The following is a 17,067-nucleotide window of genomic DNA, read 5'->3' as shown; positions in this document are numbered from 1 at the left end:
CTAGTTGTCTCTCACTATTTCACGACTGTGAGCAATTCTCAGTGAACTTTCTTCTCCAGAGGAGGAAACTTTGGTTTTGCCATTTCTGTCAGTAATCATATTTTGAGCTCACTGTTTGTGGGTGTCATCCCTGAGTTATACTATAATGATGGGGGGTGCTCCACACTGCAGGGGAATTTTTAGAAGCCAAAAAATATTGTGGATTTAAAGTAGATATTGTAATTTGTGAGTTTGGACCCATCATGCCAAAAATAGGGTGAAGTCATGGCAACGTCATGTTTCGGTCTGCCATCTTGATTCACTATGACTCCTGGAATTCTAATGGTGTTGCAGTCTGCTTCCCACCCCCACCCCCACCTCAGGAACCCTTGTGCCAAAGTTGGCAGTAATATCTCAGACAGCCAAACTCGTGCCAACAAAACAGTCACAGTCTTGCCAAACCTATGCCAAAGTCATGCTTCAGTCTGCCATTTGATTAAATATGGCGTCCAAATGTTGACACAGAGGGCCACCCTCACCTTGGGAATCTGCCATGTCTAGCGACGATATCTTGGGAGGTCCTTGGATGTACAGTGGTACCTCGCAAGACGAATGCCTCGGAAGACGAAAAACTCGCAAGACGAAAGAGTTTTTCGTTTTTTGAGTTGCTTCGCAAGACGATTTTCCCTATGGGCTTGCTTCACAAGACAAAACGTCTTGCGAGTTTGTTTCCTTTTTCTTAAAACTGTTAATACCAGGGTGCATCCGTGCTTCGCAAGATGAAAAATCCGCAAGACGAAGAAACTCGCAGAACGAATTAATTTCGTCTTGCGAGGTACCACTGTATAGAGAACAGATAGACAGACAAATCACTTTCAAAAATCTATACTAGATGTAGCAGGACCTTTCCTGTGGAAGAAAAGAATGTAGCCTTCTGAAAACGAAAAAAAAATATTCATTAGAGAGAACCTTGGATGAAGCAGTAGCATCACTTACACAGCCACTGGCAGGTTTTGAGGCAAGAGGCAAGTGGAATGATGGGAAGCAGGAGCCTGAGAAAATGCAGTCAGCTAGGTTATCTCTCTTGCTTCCTTTATTCTTCCCCACCCACCTCCAAAAGCAATGGCAAAAGCCACAATATGCTGCTGTAGAGGAGGTGTCTAAAATAACATTGTTGTTATTGTTGTTAATCCCACTTATCCATCATCAGTAAATGCTTTAATGGTGTGGTGCTTCTGTAATAATTTGAGATGAATCTTGCAAACTGTTGCTTTTTTCAGGGCTTCACGACGTAACTCTGCCTAACCTGTAATTTAGGCAGCCATTCCTGGCTTCTAGTTTAGTCTCTGATACAAGGAATATCTCTCAGTCCCCTTTGATTAGACCCCTCCACCGCTCTCACCTAAACTGTGAAACAGACAATTGGCCCTTTAACCACACACACACTCCTGCATAAATTGCAACAGAGGCTTTAATAGAGTTTTCTCTGCTTGGTCTTTGTGGAGCCAAACTAAGGAGTAAGGTTTAGCACTCCTCAGCTGCATGCCCCCCCTGCTTTATGTGTGATGGGACAGGTGCTGCCACCACTGGTTATCACTCCTGTACTGACAAATCGCTCTTTAACCCCCAGCTCCATGGCACAGTGCTTTGGTAGAACTCTCCTCTTATGTAGTTGCATGTGGCTTGTTGAGAATCACTCCCCTTTCAGCTGCTTTTACCCCCATAGAGGAAAATGTGTGAGTTGTGCTATCTTGTCCTGAGAGGTAGTAAAAACAGCTTAGAGTGATTTTCCACGGGGAAAGGTTAAATAAGCCCCTATTGTACCCCTGGCAAATCACCGTTTCTGTGACTCCATGTTATAAAAACGAAACATTTCCCTCAAAAAAATATTGTGGAAGTACATGTAAAATTTATTCCTATCCTTAGTTGCCAGGGCTGTAAATTAAGTGTGCATTTATTTGAACAAAAGACTGAAAAGGCACCACTTTAATGTGAGTAGTGATCCTGAAAAATCCATAATGTATAATGTCTTCCTTACCATTTCTTTGCAGACTTGGAACACTTTATAGGACTTGTGCATGAATTTGCATGCACACCCACATACACCAAGCACACATACACAAGTCTGATGCAAACCAGGTCCTCCCAGACATTTGAGAACCCATGTCATCAATTACACTGAGCAAATCTTCCTGGCATGGCATTAAAAGGGAAAAAAAGAACTGTCGCTTCCTTCTTGTCAATGTGCAGCCATGCAACTTATCTTAAGACACCTAGGTTTTATGTTCGCCTGTTTAAAGCTTCTGAAACAATAGAGTATTATCTGAGGCATAAGCCAGCTCTGCATTTCAGAACCCTTTTTTTTTTGCCGCCAACATTCCTCTAGCTTTGCAATGCACACATTTTCAAAGCATTGTTATGCATACAACAAAATGTTTTCCTAAAGTTAATGTATGTCTAACTTGTTCATCTTCCCCTGCTAAACTTCCCTGTCCTTTTTGCTATCAGCCTGTTGTCTTTGTCCCCTCATCACCCTCATTTTAAGAGCTTTATGATTTATGATTATTATTTACATGTCATTATTTACTTATGTACGCTTGTCAGGCAATAACAATATTCTTGTAACTTCTTATAGTCACAAGGGGAACAAAAAGATCTCAGCTTGTATATATGAATGAAATAAGGGACTGGTTCACACATTCATGCGACTCACACTTCCATGAATACTTGAAATGAAAGCTTTAGTTGTGGTGTGTCATCTGTAAAGGGCCATTCACACACAAGTAATCTGTTTTTGTAATCCAATGATAAATATGCGTTTGTGAACAAGACCTAAGAACTGGTTTTCTGCCTTTTGCCATTATGAGAATTTATGGCTGTAAGGGCAGGTATATGTTGAAAACAATGACTTAGTAAACCTTATATTTTGTCTATGATAAAACTGGATTCCAAACTACACAAAGATAAATGAGGTCCAGATTCTTACATGCTGTGGGATCATTCATTTTCGCATGTCTCATAACAAGACTTTTATTTATAGCTATGGAAAGAAAAATAATGGGGGCCATTGACTTGGTTAGAGGTGATACACTTGGACCCTGTTCCTTTTCAAGTGACATGCAGCAACAGTCTGCCCTCCATAGAGTGAAATAATTTTTACATGCCTTGTCAGTCTCGCTACAGCCATGGAAAGAAATACGTTCAAACTGAGACGTAGTGTTATTTATATTGCTCAGAATGTTTTTGCAGTTAACAACTTCCACCTCCCCCCTGTTCTAAAGGCCTTAGTTTCACATAGCCCCATTTACAATTTTGATCCAAGCCTTTTCAGTTGCTGTCTAATTAGTAATTCCTTTCATGGAACATTGTCAGTTTATACCAACGAATATCATAAAATTGTAAATTGATAGAGTTGGAAGGGACCATCTAGTTCAACCCCTTGCAAAGCAGGAATCTCAACTAAAGTATCCATGACAAATGGCCATCCAACCTGATTTTTTAAAAAAACTTCCAAGGAAGGAGAGTCTACCACCTCCCAAGGGAGTCCATTCCACTGTCAGACAGCTCTTACTTTCAGAAGCGTCACGGTCTGGTTTACGGGCGGTTGAAGTCCTGGCTGAGGATGTTGGGACCGGGGGCAAGATGGCAGGGTGGGAGCAGGAACAGGAGTCCAGAAGCCAGGAGTCAGGAAGCCAAGGGTCCCAAGGGTCAGGAAAACAGGAGTCAAGGAGCCAAGGCTCCGAGGGTCAGGAAGCAAGGAGTCAAGAAGCCAAACACAGCAAGGCAGGAAGCATGTTGCTGTGACAAGGAGCCAAAGGGAAATGCTGACTTTATATCCCTTCCTGGCTCTTGCCACCAGGTGCTGTGAGCTACCAGTCGGCCTCACCTGTGCGGCTGCACCTTGCCTCTTCAGAACAAACTTAGGAAAGCCCCAGTCCTGCGAAGCTTTACCGGTCACAGGGCCTGGCTCCTGCATGCACTCCTGACAAGACGGTTCTGTCTGATGTTTAGTTAGACTCTCATTTCTTGTAACTTGAATCCATTGGTCCAAGTCCTAGCCTTCGGAGGAGGAGAAAACAAGCTTGCTCCATATGACAGCCCTTTAGATGTTTGAAGATGGCTATCATATTTCCTGTCCCCTCTTTACCAGGCTAAACATAACCCAACTCCCTCAACTGTTCCTCATAAGGCTTGGTTTCCAGACCCTTGGTCATCTTGGTTGGCTCCCCCACCCAGTCTAACCCTACAGCCCGATACAAAAGGGGTTTGGATTGCTCTACAGTGGACCAGGGCCAGTCATATCATTAGGCAAAATGAGGCAAATGCCAAAGGACAGGAACCAGTAGAAAGGTGCTGAACAACAGTGTGTGCCACTTGACCTGTTTCCCCTAAATTAGCCTGCTGCCCTCAGGTGCAGTGGAAGGGTGTATCATCAACATGTTATCAGAACAAAGGTCCAAACGTTCCATCCCAGCCAATAAAATGAGATACAGCAGGTGGAAAGGTAAAAGAAGAGTTTATTCTGGCTGCAGTCCAGAGTCCTGTTTTGGATCACTCCAGAAGGAACAAGCCCCAGACAAAGCAGGTCCAAAGCATTTCTACTTTGCATATTGTAGCAAACACAGAGACACATGATCTTCTGTGTCACTCTTGGCCAGGAAAGCATGTGATCAAGTCATGCTTGAATCAGGTTCTTCTACTTGGCTTCAAGACAGGTATTCACTGACCCTTATCTCGAGTTTAGGCTTGCTCAGCATAACTGGACTTGCAGTTGCAACTGTGGACACGTCTTGCGTAGTCATGGAGACATCTTGCTGTGGGAATGTGTTTCTGCAGACTCAGCACTTAGCAGGCTCAAGTCAGCTGTGCCTAGTTCTTCAGGGTTGTTAGCCTGCTGGGCATGGGATGTGGCCAAAGTTCTCAACAAGCCAAGCAGAAAATAGCCTGCCCTGTGATTCGGGCCACTTGTCCTGAGATTTGATCCTACCCCTTGAAGCTCAGAACAGGTTAAAACCTTAACCTTAAAAGGATAAACCATTTGCAGGTGCAAATGAACATTCAGATACACATTTGCTTGTGCACATGGAATCAACTGCTCCAAAACTACATCAATCTACCCCATTGGATTTTTGACAAGAGTGTTTCATTTGTAAAATTGTGTATCATTGCATGAGGACTTTGCCAGCACACAAATGACCATGACTAGGAACTGACCTTTTTACTATTTTTCATTATTGCCTTATTACATGTATTACCCATTTGATTACCCACGGTGGGACTACACAGGACTGTAAAAAAAGATGCAACAGAATCCATCCCTTCATAATTAAAAATTGAATTCAGTCCAGTTACAGATAAGTCTCCCTAGCCATTTGCCTTATGATTTTGGAGACATCTAAAATGTCACATCTAAAATGACCCGATTAATGTAGCCACAGTAGTACATGCTCTGGTGACTTCTAATTTAGACCTGCAGCGTGCTGTTTGTGGAACCGCCCTTGAAGATAGTTTGGAAGCTATTGCTAGTTCAGAACATGGCAGCCAGATTAGTGACTGGCACTGCAAATTTGGATCATGTGGCACCAGTCCTGAAGGCTCTGCACCGGCTGCCATGTTCTACTGGGCCCAATTTAAGGTGTTGTTCTTACTGTGTAAAGGGGCACCCCTCCCATTATCTGCTGACTTGTGCTTTTAGATCCATGGGAGAGGCCCTGCTTGTAATTCCATCAGTAACGATAATTTATAGTGTGACAGCTCAGAAGAAGGATTTCTCTGTTAGGTGCAAAACTCATTCCCTTTGGAGACACAGTTGTCCCACTCATTAATTAATTTTCGGCGTCAGCTTAAGACATAACTTTTCCTTCAGGCATTTGGGGAAGGCTGAAGTGAAAATTGGTCTCTTCTACTGCTGGGTTGCTGTTTTTTTATATTGGTCCTATGGTTTTATGTAATAGTGTATGTTTTATATTTCAGTATATTTGTATTGAATTCTCTTTTGTACTGACTGCCCTGGAACCTTTGGGTGGAAGAGCAGGTTATAAGTGGAATAAATGAATAAATATTTGTGGTACTAGGTTTTCCTTGTTTTCATTTATTTGTTTCGAAAAATATCCTGACACAGAAGTCATTTGGACCTTCAGAACAGCTCACCACACAAGTTTAAAGCAGCTGTGATACAAAAAATGTGACTACGACATACGTGACACAGAAAAGTAGCTAAAACCCAGGAAAGAAATCCAGGACAGTGGTACTGTAAGAGGTCAATTTGCAAAACAATCAAATAAAAATACACATGTCACCAAACATATATTAAAACAGTACTAACACCTTATCAAACAAATTGCAATCCCAAGCAAATAATTAGACAGGTAAGGCCATCTAAAATCAGGTCAGTCAGCATCTTCTCGAAAAATGATGCCTATTGTAAGGTCCATAGCAGAGCAGCCCTTTCTAGGGAGCAGATTCCAAAGTGTGTGTCACCAGTGATGAAGGGCATTCCCCTCTTGCAAGGCAGCCTGACCTCAACCAATCTTCTGATAACACCAAGGTTGCTGGTTCAATCCCTGGATGGGACAGCTACTAATTCCTGCATTGCAAGGGGCTGGACTAAATGATCCTCAACATCCCTTCCAACTCTACAATTCCATGATTCTGTGAAGCCTAACTTCAACCAAAGCTGCTACAGCAGATCACCAGTTGTTTACTTCGTTGTGCTAGAGGAGCCCATAAAGGAGAAGGTGATATCTATGTTTACATAGGTTTACAGTGGCATAGACCAATAAAGGAGGAGGAAATTCAGATACTTTGGTGGTTTGGACAACACAAGTTTTCTTTTTTATAACATTTTAAAAATTATCTTAAAACTTTTTGCTTTACTAATGTCTAAACAATTATCTGCCAGAAATATTGAACTGCTCATAGTTGCAATTATAAATGCTAAACTAGACTGTTTATAATGCAGTATAACTGGAATTGTGTGCTTTCAACTATGGCCCATCCTTTTGCTAAACATTTTGAAACTGATGCAATCTCCTCCAAATCTTCCTGGATATTTTCTAATTTCGAAAGTGACACCAAAAAGAAGTGTTGTGTGACCAGATTGCATGCATGTTGAGCTAGTGCAGCTGTGGCGAACATAGTCGCTTTGGAACTTCATGCTTTGATCTTATTTTGCAAATAGTTCTCTTTATAGACAATTCCTGTTTGCAATCTAGGCTCTGTATAAACATTTCTTGCACCTTATTTCCTTCATATGATAAGAAAAAACACCTCTGTTTCCAGCTGTAAAAGGGAGATCAGAAGAACTGCGCAAATATTAATATGTTGTTGGCATCATAGCACTGAGAGGGCAACCACCAGTTGCTGAATGCTGTCAGAAAAGGAGTTTCTTATAGGTTATTGAAATGTATGTGGAAGGCTGTCTCTTTTATTTGACTTCAGCTATGATGAAGCATTTTATAAAGCCAAGAGCAAATAAAACCTACACTATTCTTTTCTCATTGCTAGCATTTTATGTGTTTTAAAAGATCGGAGTAGTGATTGCAGTGCCTATCAGTGTATGTGGTACGTTGCGTAGAATAAGACAGGTCACTGCCCTATGAAGCTTCCAGTCTAAAGTTCGACACAGAGGAAACAACAAATTAGGGGGAAGAAGAGAGAATTATATACTATTGTTCTATTATATGTGCTATTATATGTTGCAGTTCCTAAGGTTTGTGCCAAAGGCTTCTTGGAAAAAGTAGACTGGTTGGGGGGAAGAAGCAAAAGCGTTGATAGCGTCATGGAGGTGTTCTGGGAGGCAGTTCTATGAATACAGGGGAGAAAGGGTGGTGTCTTTGCAGACAGAAGCAGGAGAACTTTGGATTGCTGGGGATGGTGGAACTGGTCAAGGTTTAGGGTTATATAGGAATATAAGAGAAGAGAGACGAAGGCTGCAAGGCTGCAGAGGATTTTGAAGATAAGAACAATGGTCTGGTATTACATTGGGAGCCAGTGAAGCATATTAAAAGGGATGCAATTTGATCATGGAGATGGGATTAGTGAAAGGATTGAGCAGAAGAGTGCTAAATAGATTTGAGGGGATCAAGGTGAGACAGTAGGAAGACCCAAGAGGAGAAGAGTGCAGTAATCTAGGGAAGAGAGAACTATGGAAGGAACCAGTGGCTTTTGCTGGCAGGACAGAGGGTAAGGGATGTATTTTTGCAATATTGACTTGGCAAAGGACTGGGGGTGGAGAGTGGATAAAGGCAAGGCCACACACCAGTTGAGCAAAGTGGATGGTGGCAACTGTTAAAAAATTAAGAGAGTAGAGGGTGTGGAGACAGAAAGCAGAGGTGTGGTCTTGGGTATATTGAGATTGAAATGACAATGAAGACTAAGGCCTCCAAGTTGAGTTTGTTCAGGTAGAGAGAAATATAAAGAAAAGTAATTATACCATTTTAATTTTTTTAAGATTCTATCTTCACAGGTGCTACAAGTATACATTAATTGAATTTTTAAAAAAATAATTGTGGAACATTTGGCAGGCACTGAATTGATGAACTCATAGGGTGGAATATGGTTGCTGAACAACAATTCAGTTTTTCTACAGCTGTTTTCCTCAATATTTCCCCCCTCATTTTGCCATAGTTATGTTGATGAAGAAGTTCACACAACAATTTCATAGCCAGTTAATATTCTTTAAAACTTTCCCCCTCCTTTATCCTAGTAGCATTGTGGGCAAGTATAGTGCCAGTGATAATCTAAGTTCAGATTTTTGTGGAAACAGGCAAAATAATACTTTTCTACCTCCCCCACCCCCCAGGAAGAAGGTATATTACTGATTTTTGGTTCAATTTCTTTCTCTCTTGTTTCTAACAGATATAGATGAATGTCTGGTGAACAATGGTGGCTGTGACCACTTCTGCCGAAACACTGTGGGCAGCTTTGAGTGCAGCTGCCAGAAGGGATATAAGCTACTAACAGATGAACGAACTTGCCAAGGTAATTCTCCTTTTATCAAAGCTTGTTTATTTTTGTTTATTTTCAAATTAGTAATGTGATAAGCTTAAATCATTCAGTGCTAGAAATACAAGCCATAAGATTTATATCTAGCATAGAGGCAGAGATATTTCTAGAGAAATTGCTATAATTCAATGCTGTAATTATTCTCAGAATATATGTAACATTCAGGTAGGATGTTAAACCCAACTCCAGTTGAGGGTGAGAAAAAGGTGATTTACAGGTAGAACCAGCAAAATGTTCCAGTTGTTTAAAGCAGCAAGAACGCCGGAACTGAAAGTCTTGAGTGTGTTCAGTGAATATCACCTAACTAGCTCTAGCCTATTGGATCTCCTTCCTTTAAACAGAACTAGGTCTTGATGTAGAGGCTAAACATTGCCTAACACTCATAGGGAAATTATGTGCTCTCAATAAACAAATGTCTGTATATGTTTCAAATTTGGGAAGTGAGACATGGGTGATTAGTTTGCTGAGGTACCACTGAGCAACCTGTTGACCGGCTTCTCACCTTTTAGGTTTTCATTTTCAGTTAACATCTGGCATTCTTGGATAAGGTTTGCAAATCTTGCTGTGCAGTTCTTGATCCATGCTGACACCAAGGTTTTTGGTAGTATCTCAGCAAAGCTAACTGGAAAATACAACCCATTTACTTAGTATTACATTTATATCCCACCTTTCCTTCAAGGAGTTCAAGGTGGTTCTCAGGTGACTCCCCACTTAGGTTAGGGTTACATTCTGAGGTCCCATGCAACTCGATGTGCGTAAGAGGGGGGAAGCCTTGCATGGTTCTCCCACTCCTCATTTCATCTCTACAACAACCCTGTGTAGGGTTGAAAGATAGTGACTAGTCCTAGGTCACCCTTGGAGCTTCATGGTCAAGAAAGGTATTAGAACCTAGATCTCACAGGTCCTCATCCATCACTCTGCACAAGAATGACTTATCCTGTGAACTGAGCTCAGGATGTATTTACTGGGTACCACCAAGCTATTTTCATATGAGTTGGGGCTTTAGAAATACTCTTATAAATAAAGAAATGAGTGGCCCCGTGTGAGAGAGTAAAAGCCCAGCCAAGAAGCAGCTTGACCTAGCAATACAAACCCTGCACGAAGCACAGATCTGACGGCCCATACACTTAAATAACCACTCCCAAAAGTTGCGGACTATTCATCTGCAGAGTGAGCTGTATAGAACATGATATTCCTGTACAGAACTTTGAGATGGAACTTCAAGAAATCTTGTAGAAAACCTTGTTTCCACCCCAGATTTAATCTCACTTTGGTCTGTTTCTATGCTACAGTTGACATGAGATGATTTTCACAGCCATTGCTAGAACAAGGTGCACAGGTTCATTTGATATGGAAAAGTTGTTTCAAAGTTATATGCTTTTTGAACATCCCACAAAGGGAAATTTATATTTCAGAGAGCAAAGAAGGAAATGTGAAAAGAAAAATGTGCTTGTTGTGTGTCCTTTAGGGGGTTAATTTCAAAGCATCAAGAACACAGTCACTGTTTTACTTTTTTCTGATTATTGCAATAACTATAGAAGGCTTTTATTTAATGAATGCATCTGAACACTTTGAATATTTGCAGACTGTGTGAAGTGTTAAATGAAGAGGGGGGTATTTTGAAGCATTGAACAATTCCTCCTTTCCCCATTCTTTATAGAATGTGTGGGAAAGACCTTAGAAAATGAAAAGAAAGCAAGCTGAGCATAGGCTGGCACAGACAGCACCACCTGAGTGGGCAGAAACAGCACTGGGGATTTAGTTTGACAGATAAGAGCAAGTTGGGAGGCTTGGCGGTTGTAAGAATAATGTCAGCCCTGGTGTTGCACAGTAAGGTGACAGGCTCTTCAGTTCAAGGTAATAGAACACGATGTTTAAGCCAGACACCATCTCTCAGCCTAACCTAATTTACAGGGTTGTTTATGAGGATAAAGGAGTTAAGGTGGGGGAACGTGTATTTTTTAAAAAATATGATGAAAGAGAACCTGATGTAAGAAAATGTGATGAAAGAGAGAATGACAGTGACTTCGGTAAAAAAAAAATTATACATGAGGAGCCATTATATGAAAAAGCACCTGCATGGGAAATAATATTTACCTGAAATATTGTTAGTCAAAAAAATTACATGTTTTGAAGACTTGCCATGTGACTTGTCTAAGAATAGCAGAGAGTAGCTGAACTGCTGAGGCCATCGCCCTGAGGCTTCAAATGGCAGCCTGACAGGAAGCACAAATACCACAGCCAGAGACTCACAGCACCTCTTTTTTGTTCAGCCGGGGGAACCTCAACATTTAACAACAGAAGCCACAAACAGCTGCAGAAAATGCAGACATATTGGTTCGTAGTGGTACAGCATAGAAATGAATTGCAAGTATTTTCCTGTTTCATGCCTGAGGTACTTCGGGCTTCCAGACCAATAGCAGCTTAATTGTTAATAGCACCTGACTCACAAAAACAGGTGGTTTCTTGGATAATTTAGCTCCTGTCTGGTGTTTTTAAAGGTAATTGGTGAACTCAAGCAGTCAACATGACTGCTGCTGCTGCTGAATGACAGAAGGCTAATGGAGATCAAGGAATCAACAAAGTGTGAATCACCTGTGTTTTGTTTCTTTCCTTACTGACATAATGTCATAGGTGTCTCTTGTTTTAAATGGAAGGAACAAGAGTGGTTTGAGGTTACTGGCCATGTCAGTTTATAAATCTCCTGCAGGCCTCCCCCTGTGTTAACTCGTGGCCAAGACATTTTTAAAGTGCTGTGGAGAGACTTGTGGCAGGTTATTTTTGGTGTTTTAATCCTCCCACAGTCTGTTTCAGAAACATTTAATTACATATTTGTTGAGAGATGAGGTAGCTGTTCATATTGTTTATGTATTTTTGCATCTGTTTTTATCCAGTTCACAGCTTCTGTTTATTTTAATTCTGCTTTATTTGGCAGCTAAAGAATTGCTTAAATTTGTGGAACTCTGATTTACATGTTCAGGAAAAGTAGGTGGCACAGCTCACTTGAGATTCTTCCGCTTCAGAATGCAAGCAAAGGGTTATTCAGGCAGTCAGATATAGGCTGCAAATGTATGGAAAGACGCAGAGCCTGCCCAAAGAAAACTAGCATGTCAGAGAGCAGGGTTTCAGAAAAAAAATCTCCTTTAAAGTATTTAGGGTTTTTTTAGAAAAATCAAATTGAAAGGCCACCTAAAAAAAATTTAAGGTTTTGCAGTCGGGCAAAGCATGAAAAAGAAAAAACAACTGTTAAGTCTCACCTTTTGAATGCATGGAGAGGAAGAATTGGCAATTGAGCTGAAGCAAAGAATAGCCTCCACACCTCAAAAGAAAAAAGTTAAGAACATAAGCAGAGCCCTGACTGATCTGGCCAAAGGCCCCTCTAGTCCAGTCTCCTGTCCTCACAGGAGACACCCAGATGCCCATGTTGGCATTTGCATGGTCTCCAACTGCCCTGAAAATGCTAGGTAGGACCTTCATGAAAACCCTTAAGCTGTCATGGCCTCTCACTTTGTCATGCAGAGTTCCAAATTCCCAGTTGCAAGCCTTCCCTCCCCCTCCTTGTAAAAAAAACCCCACCAAAACTTTCCCCACCTTTTCATTCATTGCTTCTTCCATCTCCTGGCCAGGGAAAGAGAGAAGCAGCAACCTACTTCAGGTTCTCATTTGCACAGATTTACCAGCTGCTCAGCAACACTGCACACAATGGGGAGGGTCGGCTCTGCGTCCAAACCTCTTAGGTCCCGGCCCAATTGGTTTGCATTGCTGCCTCACCTTTCCTTGCCAGTTTCATTTGGGAACCTCAAGTGTCACTGAGGTGTGTTGCGGGCATTTCCTCTTTGGGTCCTGCTTTGAAAAAGATGCAGAGAGATCTGATCCTGCAGCTTGTCCCTCTAGTCCCGGACTAGATTCCCAGAGTGTAGGGGCATTTGGGGAGGTGGGGAGGGGTCTTCCGGAGCAAAAACGCCTCCCTCCAAAGCCCTTTTCTGCTTGGCTTCCTGCTTGAATGGGAAAAAGATATTGATTTCTCCCATGAGCTGAATTGGTGGCGCCTTCTGAAATCTGACGAGTCTCCCCTTTTTGTGCATTTGGGTGAAGGAAAGTCCCAGAGTACAGTGGTACCTCGGGTTACAGATGCGTCAGGTTACAGATGCTTCAGGTTACAGACTCTGCAAACCCAGAAATAGTACCTCTGGTTAAGAACTTCGCTTCCAGATGAGAGCAGAAATCGCGCGGCGGCAGCAAGAGCCCCATTAGCTAAAGTGGTGCTTCAGGTGAAGAACAGTTTCAGGATAAGAACGGACCTCCAGAATGAATTAAGTTCTTAACCTGAGGTACCACTGTAGTTAGGGGAGGGGATGCTAGGAGTGGGGGTGTCTTTGCAGCTGATTCAGCCAGGATCCACCCCAGCAGCAGCATGCTGCAGTTGCTTACACATTCCTAAGTTGCTCAGAAGTTTGAAACACTAAAAAAAGGAAATTTGTATATCTCTGAACCATAGGAGCCAACTCCTAGAGGCCAAGGGCCCTTCGCAACACCCCCAATAAAATATTTAAGGGTGCCAGCCCCCCCCCCCGGTTGATGGGCATTGACATTCAAATGCTGTGTGTGTGCCATGTCATGTCTTGTGCTCAACTATGTGTAGTGGTGCTTACCCCTGGGGGCCCCCAAGATTGGCACCCCTGAATTCAAAAGTGTATATGTCCCTGGACTCCAAAATAAACATTGGGACATCCCATATCATGGTGGTTCAAAGTTATCATGCTTCTAAAATACTCATAAGTGCATTATGTCATTGCATAGTCTACACACAGTGGTACCTTGGTTTAAGGACAGCTTAGTTTATGAACAACTTGGATTAAGAATGCTGCAAACCCAGAAGAAGGTGTTTTCGTTTCTGAACTTTACCTTGGAAGCAGAACAAGTTTTGCTTCCTGTGGGGTGTGTTCCATTTGTAAATTGAGTCCCCGCTGCTATGGGAAAGCACGCCTTGGTTTAAGAACGCTTTGGTTTAAGAATGGACTTCCGGAATGGATTCACTTCGTAAACCCACTGTATATAGTTAGTTGCATTGATTTGGGGTTTTCTTTTCCTCTCAGCCTTCCCTAAACACAATATATAAATTCAAATATTTCTGTGCTTAAAAAACTGCAGTTTTGTCCTCTATTAACTTGTACTTGACCACAATGTAATGCTGAAGCAGTGATACAGATGTAGAATAGAATGTCCCTATTTTCATTTTGGGTATGTTGGAGGCTCCGCATTTGGCAGAATACTGTCTCCAAGAGTGGAGATAGAACACAGCCTTTGCAGCTTGTAGCCATTGATAACCCTGTCCTCTGCAAATTTGTTTAATCCTTTTAAAAAAACACCTTGTTTTTTACGTAAAAACCAGAGAGCTAGTGAACCTGGCTCTTTAAAACAGAATATTGTTGTCTCCTTTCACTATTTCACCCAGCTGTAAATGAAACTATTTTGAGACCTTGTTATGCAAAAGGAATGGAGATTGGACGTGGGTTGGGTTATAAACTTGACGTTCAGCAGGAAGATTTACTGAGCTTTCCTCTTTCATTTGTAGATGGAAATGTGGTGAGCAATATTAGGCAGATGCAATCCTCGGAGACCAAGCAAGAGGCCATCCAGAGGCCACCACAAGGAGGGTTACTCAGGCTATTTTCACATAAAAAGATTTTATCTCCAAACACAAAAAGATTTTAAAATAACATATTGCCCCAAGCCCACACAAACCCCATATTTGAACTGGTGTCCTCGTGGTCAGGTTTGAAGTCACTCCTCTAGAGAAGGGTGTGAGGCTGACTTCAAGGTCCAGTCTGTCTCCCAGAGAGGGAAGGGAACACCACAAACAGTGGAGTCCAGTCAGGGTTTGGAAAGCCTCTGGAAGGTGGAACACCTACAATTCCTCCATTCGCACTTCATCCCTGCCTCTATGGGCTTCATATTCATGGCAGAAGATACCAAGAGTTCAAGCAGTTTAAAAATAACCAGATTTCCAGTCTCATCACATCCGTTTCAGCTGATATAAGTGTGAAGGGAGATGCTAGCATTCAATATAGTGAAGGTTCTGGGGACTCACAAGGCATGCACTGTTATTGCTTCTATGGGGGGGGGGGGAATTCCCAGTACCACCACCACCACTAGGGAGATGATCTTTGGCAACTTTACCTGGCAGGGGAACACTTAAAGGAACTGCTTCTCTGATCGCTATGCAAGAATGCCGTGCTTATTGTTCAGAGCAAAGTCACAAATAAACCCATTGTCTTGGGGCACGTGCAGACTTCCAGCTAAACTGGGCTTCTCAGTGACACACCAGCTTAGCTCCCAGATGTCCATTGTCCACTCTTCAGGTTCTAATCTTGGCAGGATATGCAAGAGGAAGAAACTGCTGCAGCCTCAAAAGAACGAGGAGGAGCAATTTGCAAGAGGGGTGTTTAGAGCAATAGATCCTTATGTCACCTATTGCTAGCTCTCCTCCTTTTGAAAACCACAACAGAGGTCAGCTTTGAGGTGATGGAGACTATTCTTGGCCCCAGCCCAGCTCTCAAAACTGTAGATCCAGGGGTGAGGTCAAGTCAGTGGGGGGTGCGGGGGGGCCTACCGCACCGGGCGCAACATCTGGGGGTTAGGGTTAGGGGGCACAAATCCACGGGTTAGGGGGCGCAAATCCACGGGTTAGGGGGCACAAATTACTTGCCTTGCCCCGGGTGCTGACAACCCACGCTACGCCACTGGGTCAAGTAATACCCTAATACAGTGTTACCAGAGCCTCCTCTTTGTTTTCGCCACAAGGGAAACCATTCACTTCTATGGGAGATAGTAAAGGTAAAGGGACCCCTGACCATTAGTTCCAGTCGTGACCAACTCTGGGGTTGCAGTGCTCATCTCGCTTTATTGGCCGAGGGAGCCGGTGAACAGCTTCCAGGTCATGTGGCCAGCATGACTAAGCTGCTTCTGGTGAACCAGAGCAGCGCACGGAAACGCCGTTTACCTTCCTGCCAGAGCGGGATTTATCTACTATTTATCTACTTGCACTTTGACGTGCTTTCGAACTGCTAGGTGGGCAGGAGCAGGGACCGAGCAATGGGAGCTCACCCCGTCGCAGGGATTCAAACCGCCGACCTTCTGATGGGCAAATCCTAGGCTCTGTGGTTTAACCCACAGCGCCACCTGCGTCCCATGGGAGATAGTAAATGCCCCTAATTAGATATTCATTCATGTGTCTCTGTCTCTGAAGAAGGAAGAGACAACAGAATGTTACCTGGAACAGTAGATCCAACAGGCAGGAAGGTTAGTTGTGGTCCACTGGTTGAGACTTGGTGGGTACTGAACGCATTTTTATGATTCCTTTTATTAAAATAATTCAGAACTGTTTGTCATAATCTATTATACAAAGGAGTCTTAAGAGAAACAATGACATTTCCTATTTTAAATAGACCCTGATTTGTTTTGGTGACAGCCTTTCAACTTTATGTTTTGAGGCAGCAGAAACTGGACTAATAAAAAGTACCATGTTTTATTTTGTTGTTGTTTTTTAAGGATCAATACATCAGTAAGTCTATTCCATGAGCTAAGGTGGGGGAAGCAATGAGCCAAAAAGTCCTGGGGAAAACTGAATAATAAAAAGACTTTGCATTTATTTCCCTTTCTGGGGATCATTTGGATAATCTCCAGTGTACTATGTCCAACAAACACAAATGAAAATATGGATGCAAACCAAAATGCTTTACTTGACCTTGCTTGAGTATGTTTCAGATTGGACGTTTCCAACAACAAATGTCATACAGACAATCTGAGAACAAATTTACAGAGCTACAAAATAATCATTAGCTGGATTCAAAGCAAAGTGAACATATCATTTTTAAAAATATTGTCACTCCACCTCTTTGAATAAATTCCAAAAATGCTTTTTAATTTTGCCTGGTATTGTTCAGTGATTATGACCTATTGGAGATATAATCATGACTGCCTCCCAACTGTAAAACAGGATACAGCCTTTGAATACATACTTCCTCCGCATCTGCCAGTTTTTGCCCAGCTCCAGATCAGGTTTGGATATCTGGTGGTGGA

General features: G+C 42.3%; 1 protein-coding gene across 5 annotated transcripts in view; it reads left to right on the top strand.

Moving 5' to 3' along the window:
• SCUBE1 (signal peptide, CUB domain and EGF like domain containing 1) overlaps positions 1 to 17,067 on the top strand; it is a 160,006-nt gene that overhangs the window by 104,092 nt on the left and 38,847 nt on the right. For all 5 annotated transcript variants that reach the window (XM_081911710.1, XM_081911707.1, XM_081911711.1 and 2 more), the window contains one exon: positions 8,839 to 8,961. In XM_081911710.1, coding sequence (XP_081767836.1) covers positions 8,839 to 8,961 — 123 coding nt within the window. The remainder of the gene's footprint in view (positions 1 to 8,838; positions 8,962 to 17,067) is intronic.

Source organism: Podarcis melisellensis (assembly GCF_964234715.1).
Source record: "Podarcis melisellensis genome assembly, chromosome: 5".
Taxonomy (NCBI): domain Eukaryota; kingdom Metazoa; phylum Chordata; class Lepidosauria; order Squamata; family Lacertidae; genus Podarcis; species Podarcis melisellensis.
Note: the sequence above shows the minus strand (reverse complement) of the source record. Positions and strands in the feature narration are given on the sequence as shown.